Genomic DNA, 12,236 nt, shown 5'->3' with positions numbered 1-12,236 from the left:
CAGATTTTTTCATTATGATCAGACACTTGTTCTTAAATCATGATACACATCCAAAAAAATTAAGTTGTTATTACGCATCATCCACAAAATACATTAGGTTGACATATATGTACATATGTAATAATCTTGAAAATAAAACAGACACTTTCAGGGATTTAGTAACCAAAACTTATAGAAACATTACCTCACCATCATCTGAACTCACCATTTTTTCCACCTCTTCTATCATATTATTGTAGACCTCTGAGATGCCCACTTGGACACACATCTTGTCGACTTTACCCGTGTATTGCTGTTCAAAAAACTTTAAGCAGTTTGTGAATGTCAGAGTTTGAAGCATCGCGATGTGAGAGTGGAATTCTGTTAAACTCCACTTCATTCCCATAGCAACAACAAGTTTCTCAAACATGATAGCTGCTTCCTATGAGGAAAATAGAACATCAGGAGATTGATTTACTGCAAAAAACACTTCCCTGTGAATGTAGTAGATCAACTAGTAGCTAATATTCTGTACCAATTAATCATTTTGCAAAGACAGTGTGCCAGTGTGCTGAAGTTTCAAATATTGATAAATGTAATTATGTACGCACATGAAATTCATTTCCAAAGGTCTTTATACAGGAAATGTTACAAGCTCATTCTAGTATATGTATATTAAATATATACTAATCACTTCTGTCTTTGGTACAAATAATTTTGTAGTATGAACTAGGATGCAAAAATAGTATGAATTAAATATGTTCCTTTCAAGTAATTTCTTTCCGGAATACCCTTTCAATTGTTATTATTCAAAACTGCACCCTATTCACGAGGCTCTTAAAATGTTGATAAACTTTTGTCTTTGTGAAAGGATTTCCTGGCAGCTTTGGTATGTCAATACATCACAAATCCAGAGGCCTGATCAGAATATTTAGGTAAAATATATACTTCTTCTAAAAAATTAGTAGTTTCTGAAAAAGAAAATTGGGTGGTGAGTTGCAAAGTTTTCTGAAACAACTCTCTGTCTCTCTGAGACCGGGTCTTTACCATTATCATCATCATAATCATGTTAACGAATTCTTCAAAATACTATTCAACGTATTGTCTTTATCAGCGACAGACCCAAGGCAGATTACCTGTGGATCCAGAACAACTGGGAATACTGGCTCAGCAAAGAAATTGAAGATTCTCCACAACTTGTACACATCTCTATTGTCCAGGACATTCTTGTCCCTCTGCCCATAACATCTCCCGCAGATCATCCAAGATACTTCTTCCAGCTTCACCAGGTCCATGTTTTCAAGGACAAGGAACTTTTCTTTCCTCAAGAATTCACGGTAGTCATTGAAGCCAATGGATTGATGATCCTCAAACAGCTCCATAAGACGTTTGGCTATGGCATTGCTGTTCTCAGCCCCTAATGAGTTCCCAATATGAGCAGTGAGAACCTATAAGAAACAATATCATAAAGCAATGGGTCAATCCTTGATATTAGACAAAAGTCACAAAACTATAACATTGTTTATTTTCCTTTGTATTCTTGAAAAATGAACAGCATTTTTCATATATATCATAACACTGCATTTTACAGACCTGTAAAAGTGTAAGTTAATTTCACACTATTTAGTCATGTGGACTTACAAATGGGGAATGGAGGGGGGGGGGGTGAATAGAAAACATATAAAAGCAGATTGTTGATTTTTCTAGATAATGACAAATGTCATCAATTGTTTATTTGGCATTTTCAGAGATTATGACCATTTCAGACATTCAGAGCAGAGCTTCAAGTATGATCACATGGTATGGAAATCTGTCTGTTTTTCTTTTTTTTAATAGCAACATACATGTACATATAACCTTGGTTCATCAACTGGATTATCCTTCTCCTTGATGGAGCCCCCCCCCCCCCATTACAAAATTATGTTACTACTGAAAATAACCTGAATTGGCAAATCAGAAACATTCATACATGTACTTGTAAATTTGCACACAAGGCTGTAACTTGTGTGGCATGTTCGGAATTACATATATGTAGAAAGCTTTAAAGGGGTACTCCCGGCTGGAAAATAACACGATTTGAACTGATAAAGAAAAACAAGACAAACAACACACTGAAAATTTGATTAAAACGAACAAGAAATAACAAAGTTATGATACAGATGTGCATTATTTTGGGCAATCAGTTCTGTAAATGACTTCATGAATATTCAAAGAGCAAACTGATGATGTCATAACCCCACATGTTCTTTAGTATTTTATCGTAAATATATGTAAAATTTTAGTCAATTTTTTCCCCCAAAATAAAAAAAGTTGGATTGACAACTGAATGCATTACAGTAGATATTCTTTGCTGCAACTTTTTTTTCAGAAATAAGGGAGACATATCATTCACACTTGTATGAAAAAAATGAAATAATTCTGATTTCATGTAATATATATGGAAAAAGAAACTGGGGTGTGACATCATCACCCCACCTACATACATTCATGATGACATACATAACCGTTTTCACAAAATATTGCTAAAACTGCAATAACTCTGTTATTTTTTTTTAATAAGATTTTGATGAAATTTTCAGCATTTTGCTCAGAGAATTTTACTTTATTGATTATATATAAATATTTTTGGTCCAGAACTATAATTTTTCTTTTCCTGCCAGTAAACATTTAATTGTTTCCGTGACCAAACCTACATCATTGCACTTGAGCAGGTCTAACCAATATGATCAGTATTGATATAAGGACTTCCTGTCTGTCATCCAATGGTTTTTCAAAAAGCAATTTATAGTAAAAAGAGCTCTTGTGAATGTTCACATTTTATCACTTGAGGTTTGAATCACTTGAGCAACACATCAATCTAATTGCTGGGCTCATGTAGGTTAGGATAGCATATTGTGAGTACTGAGTAAACTTGTTAAATAATTTCATATAAACAATGTAAACAAAAATAAATAAATGTGCACCAAAAATAAATTAAATTTGTAACAGATTTCATAGACGGTACACATTGCATGCTATACAGATTATTGTATTTCATAAATTGGTTCCACACATGATTGAAGAGTATAGCCCTACCCCTTACACTTGCACAAAATTTTACTCTTTGAAAAGCTTTATTTTTTGCTCAAGATAACACCTTTATTCCATTCAACATTAGTACAGGCTGGAATCTACAGGGACTGTGCATCAAAGGCCAGAAATCATATGCGGTCAATGGAAAACTAATTTCTTCAGATTAAGACTCTCTGTAAACAGATATTCACTTGCCAGTTTCCATTGCCATTCAAGGTGAGCTTTTAGCATGTAGAATACTGTATCATCAGTTTTCAGTCAATACAAAAACAAGAAGTTCATCAAACATGTCAATTGTAAAATAAATATGACTCACAATAGAGGTCAGATTGTTGACCAAATTCAAAGAAGAGCTTGTGTTTAGATCAGAATATCAAACAAAAGAAAGATCCTTGTACAGTATTATTATACACTGTGACCCAAAGACCATCGTGTCAGTTGTGTGATAAACCTTGTTCTGAAACTGCTAGAGTTTTTTTTCCATGTTTTTTTCCAGCAGTGTCAAAAGACATTGCTGCCTACAAAAACCTCTCACTACACATGGACAATGAATATAATGTGCACAATGATTGAGTTTTAGGGGATGATCTATTCATATTGATCATACATCATCTCATCCACTGCCAGTATCAAAGAAAATATCTTTAAAAACCCCCAGCTTTTTTAAAAATTCAATGATTATCATTATCATTGTTATTTGTTTGGCGTCACCTGTGCCTGGGAGGCGAAAAGCGAACTGAATCACTCTGATCCGCAGGTCTCTCCTCCCGATATAATTGATTGAGGTGAGTGCAGGTGGACCACTACACAGGGGTTTCCTCCTACTCTTATAAAAATAGTGCAGCTGGTTCTTAATGTGCAAAGGTGGTGACTCTCCTCTACACGGGCCTCCATTTAACATCCTATCTGAAGGACAGAGATTTTTCCATTGTAACATAGCATGCATCTATGAAACATGGGATAGACGTTTACACACAATGCACTGGCTTCAGTCATCTGCCCGGGGAGGACTTGAACCCACGATCTTTGGTTCGACGGGCAGACGCGTTAGCAACTGAGCCAACAACGCTCTCTAAATGATAACTTTAGTTGCAAGATCAAGCTCTTTATGATGGTCATCAAGAGCTTCCAATTCATCTTAATATTAAAACAATCATTCAAAAATAAATTTTAAAAAATATATAAAAACTCTGAAAGATGTAAAATTAGGATTTTCTAGTACAATCTCAATCTAAAAAAAAAAGAGTAGACTCCATGAGATGATGAAAATGGACACATACAGTACATGTACAGTATGTATATACACATGTACAGTATGCAGTAGGTACATTGGAACAAATAAACACGTTCATCATTCACCATTCTTTGTAAATTAATTGAGCTTAGTTCATTTGGTTTCATGCTTGAGTAACGATTCTAATTATGAATTATTTCCAATTATTTCCACTGTTATAAAGCAAGAATGTCCCCTTTCACAATCCCCATTTATATCAATCAAACTCAAGTGGGTGGTAGTGAGTCAATGGCTAATTAATTTAATAGTTTAGCACTTTAGTTAATAATTTAAGGACTACTTCCCTTTACATTGTAGCTATGAATACTATTTCCATTTAATGACATGGAGGCAAAATTAAAACCTCACTTTTATGCGATATGTACCAACTTCAATCAACAGACAAGTACCCGTACTGATGATAAAAAACCTACCAATTATATAATATACTCACATCTGATGACCTTTTTGCAATCATATAGGTAAATAGAGTAATTAACAGGAAGTTAAAGTTTGTATCCTGAAATTTCATCCCATTCCCTGCCTGATGAGAAAGGCTGGGTTATTAGTTTCACCCTAGTTTCACACGTACACAAAAGGGAGTTAGTACACATTGATCATCAAATTTTTCTATTTTAACATACAGGTATGTATTTATTGTAAATTCTACAAATTAATATTTGACTTAGCTTTCCTCTTTCATAAGACATCTGCTTTACGATACAGGCCCTTTTCCATTTCATCTGTCACTGAAATGACTTTAAATGTTGAAAAAGAATACCGGTATTTTATCTTCAGATCAAGAAGAAGTCAATAATTGCTTTGAGAAAGATCTATGTTCCTGAAGTAAACATACTGACTATGCAGGCTCAACAAAATGTAATAAAACTATTCTACAAGCAGATCCTAACGATACAATTGGTAGTGTGCACACTGCATGTGGGCACGTTGCCTCGGGATCGACACGTTTTTAACACAGTACGTGTTCGGGCTGCCGCAGTAAGTGGGCACGTACATGTACATGTGTACCCAAAAAAAATATTCCTGACCAAAAAGAGAAAGAGAAGGAAAAGAAAGGGAAAAGGTGAAATAAGATACTATTTTCTGAATATTATATTAAAATCAATCACAACAGTACATTTTTGTATTTTTTTCACAATTGTCATCTGGTCCTCTCAAATTGTTTCACTCACCATGCCACTGTACTGCTCATGAACTTATAGTACCAGTATCACATTTCAAACATTGGCATGACGAGATAGGAAACAATGCTCATTTTTAAAGGCCAAACAAAGTCCCGGCATATTGATTTGAAAATCCATTCAACCTTATCCCACTCATTCGTTCAGTACAGAACTAGCCAGGAGGCTTCTAGAGAGTAAAAATCATTTACTAACGTAAGGTTACTCTAGTTACGTTACTCTCTAGAAGCCTCCTGGCTATACAGAACTGAACTTCTGAAGGCATTCAAATTTCAATTTAAACATCAAAAAGTCGGACTGCACATCGTACCTTTAATTCTGTCTTTGGAGCAGATCCATTTTTATCACTATCAAGAGCGTCAAAAGCATGCCACAACCACCTAGGTATGCATTCCTCTCTCCGCGCCATTTGTAGTTGGCCAAATTCAACAAAATTATTGCTGTAATCGTTCTAGACGGCAAATGCAATTCAAGTAACTTTTCTAACATATGATGTGGCACTGAGGACGAGAACTCGAGCTCGGCACACTGGTACGGTCGATCGATGGTCGCCTAAACTAGCTGCGCCGCAAGCTAGCCTGACGCGAAGGGCAAGTATAGGTTCGGCTGAGCTGCTCCAACGTATTTTCGGAAGTCCGGTTCCTCATTGCGCTGCAGCACGATTTAGCGTTCCCCTACTTCCGGGTTTCTGGGCAAACAAAACTTTTTTAATGAATATGCAATAAGACTGTACCATTATTTTTTTTAAGGAGATTGAAAGAATTTCAAAATATACGTGTGTTTTTACGGGTTTTTTTTTAATAAAGACGAGAATCATATATTATTCTTTCCAATTTTATTTAAAAATATATGTTTTACTTGTCATAAAAAATGGAAAAATCCCAACGATTTGTTCGTAAAAAATAAACGTAGGAATACGTGTTGGACACACCCCCACACAACCCACAATATTGTTTTAGTCGTAAACATTTCAGGCGGGGCGAGGGTCCAAAGTTTGTGTTTTTGTTTTCTCGTACCCATATGACCTTGTAAATAATGACGTCATTTGATCTTAAACACAGAAATAACCTCGATATGGAGGTAACAAACGATACATTTACGAACGAAAAACATGAGGACAAATCCAGAGAGTCAACTCCCTGAAAAATTAAATGTAATAGATTGTATCATAAGCGTACAATGTGTCTGATTAGGCCAGTTCTATTTTCTAAGAAAAGGGCAGTTTAAACCGATCGGGGACCTTGTAGCCATGGCCACCAAATACTTCTATGACCAGTCGGAGGAAAAAATTAGAAAAGGGAAGAATTAAAAGGGTGAAATATTATAACTATTTTTTTTGGGGGGGGAGGGGGGGGGGGGTTACTAGTCTATCACAAAATTAGATTTTGTATTAAAAAGGATGTTAAACAATAGGCTAGCTTGTTTAGCTAACTCGCCCCTTTCAGAATTTTTTCTCCCTACACTGTGACTGGCCTTCAAAGATCCGATTTTTGCATGACGAGGGAGTATTTATGCATAGGGGTCATATATGTCTTACGGAATCACAAACTAAAAACTGAAAATTCAGTGTAATATTCCTTTGCATATTTTCATTAAACCTACATCGTAAAAAATCAAAAGTAAAAAAAAAATATTATTGAGAAGTTATGATTGAAATGATTGATTTGATTAATAAGATTGAAATGGTTGATTTTATGATTAATATGATTGATGATAAATTATGATTGATATAATGTTATGATTAATAATATTATTTATATGATAGGATTGATACAATTATGATTAATAATAGATGTAATTCACCCCTCCTCCTCTTCCTTCTTCTTCTTCTTATGATAATGATGGTGATGATGCTGACGATGATGATTATGATAATGATGAAGAGGTGGGGAGAATAATTCTGATTCTGAATTAGTCTTGATGGCACTAAACTGTTCATCGTGTCATTGTAGGAGTACGCCACCTTCGGCAGCTTGCGTGAATCATTATTTTTCCCTAGACTAATCACTGATCTCTATAAAAAAAATCTATAGAGATCAGTGAGACTAATGCTCTCACGATTTTATGTTCAAGTTTTTATGTGTTTTCTTCACACAATATGACTGTGTTCAGTGGCGTACCATGGGTCACGGCTTGGGGGGGGGGGCACCAGCAAAAAAATTTAGTCACTTAGTGAGCACGCAAAGCGCGCTGTTGCCAGGTATACTGACCTAATAGAAACAAGGACATTACTTGTCATTAAATGAATATGTATCTCACTGATCAAATAATGTGAGTGCGAAGCGCGAGCTGAAAATTTTTGATATTCAGACCTAAAAAGGAACATTATAAGCAAGTTTTTGTAATCATGATATGTATCTGTCTCGCTAAACAAACAATGCGAGCGCAAAGCGCGAGCTGAAATTTTTGTATATATTGACCACAAACAGGGACATTTTAAGGACTATATTTTAGGAATCCATTAAAAGAATACATACCTCACCATAGTCATCGAATGCGAGTACCAAGTGCTTGCTGATTTTGTTCGAACTACATCTAAACACAATGATGCAATTGTAGTCATTATAATCATGATTATCATACGCATCTCACTAATCAAATATTGCGAGCGCGAAGCGCCAGCTCAAAATTAAGGAAATTCGGACCTGAAGAGGGGCATTTTAAGGCTTGTTTGTAGGAATTCACAAGCCAAACGTATTTCACTTGGATTTCACTATTATTTGTTATATTCAAATTCGAAAAAGGGACATTTAACATGTTTAAGGACTGATTTTAGGAATTCTTGAAGAGCAGACATATCTCGCCAATCCACAAAAGCAAGGACAGGTAATGTTTTATATGAAGACCTTAACATGGGGCAATCACTTTAAGTAGTCATGAAAAATATGCATATTTCACATTAAACAATAATAACTCGAAGTGCGAGGAAAGGTATTTTGTGTACTTGAAAACGGGAGGTTTTAGTACAACAGTATTATATGTCTCCTTAAACAGACAATGCGAGCACTAGGAACAATGAAGACATAGAAAATGATGAAATTGTTTTTCATAAAGTTATGAAAAAAATATTTCTTATGTAATAGAACATAACATAATCGTAATATAATATAACATTATAATGAATAATAATTTATTCTTTCCCACTACGTTTCTCTTCCTTTCTCCCTCTTTTTCTCCTTTTCCCCGTTTTTTTTTTTGGCCAGCCGATTGGAAGGGCACGTGCCCCCCATGCCCACCCCCCCGTAGTTACACCACTGACTGTGTTTTATGTTTTAATACTTGATATAACAATTTGTAAAGCATAAAAAGGGTCATCAGTTGTGTTTGAACCACATATGTGTTTGGACCACATATGTGTTTGAACCACATATGTGTTTGAACCACATATTCCCATTAAAAATATATTGACTTTCAAAAGGGAGCATACTTGTGTAAAAACGGCATATTTACAATAAATGATGATTATGGCTCTCAAGGGGGGGGGCACCGGCCGGATGTGCCCCCCCCCTGGATCCGCCACTGTTCTTACACATACCGAAACTATGATGATGTCGTCCCAAATACCGTTATTTTAAAGAGTTGCGAACCATTAATATTAAAAAAAAGAAAAAAAAGAAACTCCCCACAACATCACACCCTCTCCATCCTCATCGATTTAATTTCATAGGGTCAATTTACAAAGACAGATCCAGATGGGTATATAGGACAAAGTCACTAAATGGAAATGATAAATTCAGCTCGCGCTTTGTGATGTGCGCGCATTGCCTATTTAATCTGAGAAACATTTTCAAGAGCATTGATAGCGCCTGAAATACGTAGTATCTCTTTTACGAGTCCATTAAAAAATCTATGAAGGAAAGATAAAGGGGAGAGGGAGAGTGAGAGGGAGAGGGAGGGAGAAAACCGGGGAAAGGGAAGTTTTAAAAAGATGATAGTCTCTGTCCTTGAGTGTAGGTCTGAAAGGAGGGGTCCTCTTTAAAAACAGGTTTAAAATTTAAAAGAAAATCTTCAACTTTGACACAGATAATCAAAAGATACAATGAAGAAGAATTTAAAAAAAATGTCCGGATGTGAAAGGACACATCTTCGGAAGGAGCAGACCAAAACCAAGGGAAGAGAGAAGGAAAGGGAAGTGGAAGGGAATAGGACAAAAATTAAAGGAGGGGGGGGGGTAATGCGAGCGCATTACCCGTTTAAGAAGATTACGGCGACACATAAATTTTCTTTTTAAATTAAAGGAAAAGCAGTTAAGTTCTTCGCACTGTTCGTTTTGTAAGATAAGTATTCTGTTCCTGATTACAAAGGAGTTCTCAAAATGTCAAAATTCACTCATAAATATAACATTAATCCAGTTCGTGCGTTGCGTTCGCATTATTTGTTTTTAATGGAAGGCTTATACAAGTCTTATCCTCTTCATGAATTCAAACGGTGCTTGATAAGTCCCCTTTTCAGGTCATTATCAGTAACATACATCTCGCGCTTCGCGTTCGTATAAATTATATCTAATATTGTTTGCTCTTTGTCTTCGCTCGTTGGCAAAAAAAATCAGTAAATTACAAGTGTAAGAATCTGTGCAAGTTAATTACAGATTAGGGTATATGTATGTGTATATACTTGCGCATCAACCCCCCCCCCCCCACTTTCCTAACGCGTTATGCCAACCAAGCTGGCATAAATTTATTTTATTCCATTCCCCATAAAATACTTCATCCGCCCCTGCCATGAAGAAAAAAAGGGATGCAGCTCGATCTCTTACTTTCGCCTTTGCTAATCTACATCCATCCACCTACCAAGCTTCAATTATAGTTGAGGCATGGATCCATGGTTGAAGTATGGATTTCTTCTTCGAGGAAAAAAAATCAAAAAGCCAATCCAAACATACTTCAGAGCTTTGCAGGTGAAAAGGTCTTTTACTAATACCGTGCAAAAATGTGAATGGCTGAGTTCACATGTGAATGACATACTGGCTCCGCAGAATGCATGTTTGAAAGGGGAACTGAGCCATATGGACTAAATGTTTTTTATCGTGTATAGCTGAATTGGTTACCCTGTATAAAGATGTGAAATAAATGAATAAAAACATGAAAAAAAATCACTATAAGATGTTGATTTTTTTTTTGTTTACAAGAAGTGTGTGTGGGGGCATTGGCGGCGGAAGCCAAAAATTTAAGGAGGGGACAACCCAAGAAAAAAGTTTGACAAGCAAAAAAAAAAAAAAGGTTCTCAACCTAAAAAATTTAGGAAGGACGCGTAGGAAAATAAATTGACAAGCAAAAAAAAAAAAAAAAAAAAAAAAAAAGGTCATCAACTACAAATTTAGGGGGGGACCGTCCCCCCTCCTCAAATTTAGGGGGGACACGTCCCCCCCGCTTCCGCCGCCTATGTGTGTGTGTGGGGGGGGGGGGGGTAAAGCCACCTTTGTTCCGCAGTCCCTGCGTAATTCAGTTATACATCCACATCATGCATCTGAAGAGTTTCTTTCCAAAAACAAAATTCAGGTGTACCGTGAGAATACCCATAACAAAATGTAATTGAAAAATAACATTAATGGTATTAAACTGTGTTTATCATAAAGTTTGAGTTCAGAATATTGACATTTCACTTACACTCCTGTTTTTTTTTATACTAGCGATAGCAACTGATACTGATAGGGCAACAAGATAACCCCTTATTTGACTGATAACTTCGAATAAAAATTAGAAGTTTCAACGTCATTCATCATTTTATTTCCCAAATCCTTAATTCTCTTGCTTGTACATTCTCTTATTGATTCTTTCTTCCCTTTTCAGGAATTGTAAAATCAGAGGAAATTGGCCGCCCCTATACACAATAATATTGAACATACATGATATTAACAGTTTAAACTTCGTTATGTAATGCGATTACGTATCGATAAATAAATATTAAAATGATAACCGAATAAATCAAATGTGATATAAAGAACCCTCTGTAAACAACGAATATCATTTTATAATCCAATAAAGTATGGCTGGTAATTGTTGTTGAGTTCGTCTCAAGTACACCGAAGTAAATGATTATTATGCCGATGGTTGAACGCAAGGAAGAATAAACCAGTGGGTGTTCTTGAATTAACGTCATGAACTTCGTTTAAACTATAGCCACTGTGCTCATGTCATCTTTTATTTTCGTCAGTGAGATCCATAGTTCGTTAATTTGTCACTAAAGTTCCCATCTTTCTTGTACCCTAAACCACTTTACTGAAATCTAAAGGAATGGTCTACAATTGCATACAAGACACTTCAACGATGTTTTTACGTGCCACTTATTTAAATAATGAAATGAGATTGTATTAGACCGGGTAATGTAAATGAACGAAAATTACATATATGATTGTTATAAGATTTCAAGTATTACACCCAAAAGATATAAATTTCGTTTGCCTGTATAATGTGCAAACGATACTACAGATCAGGTAAAATCCATATACTGCACCTTTAAGATTGTCTTGCGGGGTGGTGATTTATTTTGTTGTGTATGTTATCAGGGTCAAAACTTTGACATTTCGGAGGAATACGACTTAACGAAATCTAAACAAAATAATGAAAGTATGTCGAAAGTTTTCAGTTTTTCGCGAAAAAGCGGAGTAAGGTGCCGTTTCGGATCACATCCAACAGATAGAATGAATTCCCTATCTATCCTTACCTATACATTAAGCAAGCATACCTTTCGGATAAAGATTAAGGTAAGCA

At 35.6% G+C, this 12,236-nt stretch overlaps 1 protein-coding gene across 1 annotated transcript in view; it reads right to left on the bottom strand.

The window, feature by feature from the left end:
• LOC121409166 (switch-associated protein 70-like) overlaps positions 1–6,198 on the bottom strand; it is a 28,123-nt gene extending 21,925 nt beyond the window's left edge. Inside the window, exons 1-3 of the mRNA XM_041601011.1 lie at positions 5,837–6,198; positions 1,116–1,427; positions 206–421 (exon numbers count right to left, since the gene is read on the bottom strand). Coding sequence (XP_041456945.1) covers positions 206–421; positions 1,116–1,427; positions 5,837–5,935 — 627 coding nt within the window. The 5' untranslated portion in view covers positions 5,936–6,198. The remainder of the gene's footprint in view (positions 1–205; positions 422–1,115; positions 1,428–5,836) is intronic.
• Positions 6,199–12,236: the final 6,038 nt, after the last annotated feature.

The sequence above is a fragment of the Lytechinus variegatus genome, chromosome 2 (genome assembly GCF_018143015.1).
Source record: "Lytechinus variegatus isolate NC3 chromosome 2, Lvar_3.0, whole genome shotgun sequence".
Lineage (NCBI taxonomy): Eukaryota > Metazoa > Echinodermata > Echinoidea > Temnopleuroida > Toxopneustidae > Lytechinus > Lytechinus variegatus.
Note: the sequence above shows the minus strand (reverse complement) of the source record. Positions and strands in the feature narration are given on the sequence as shown.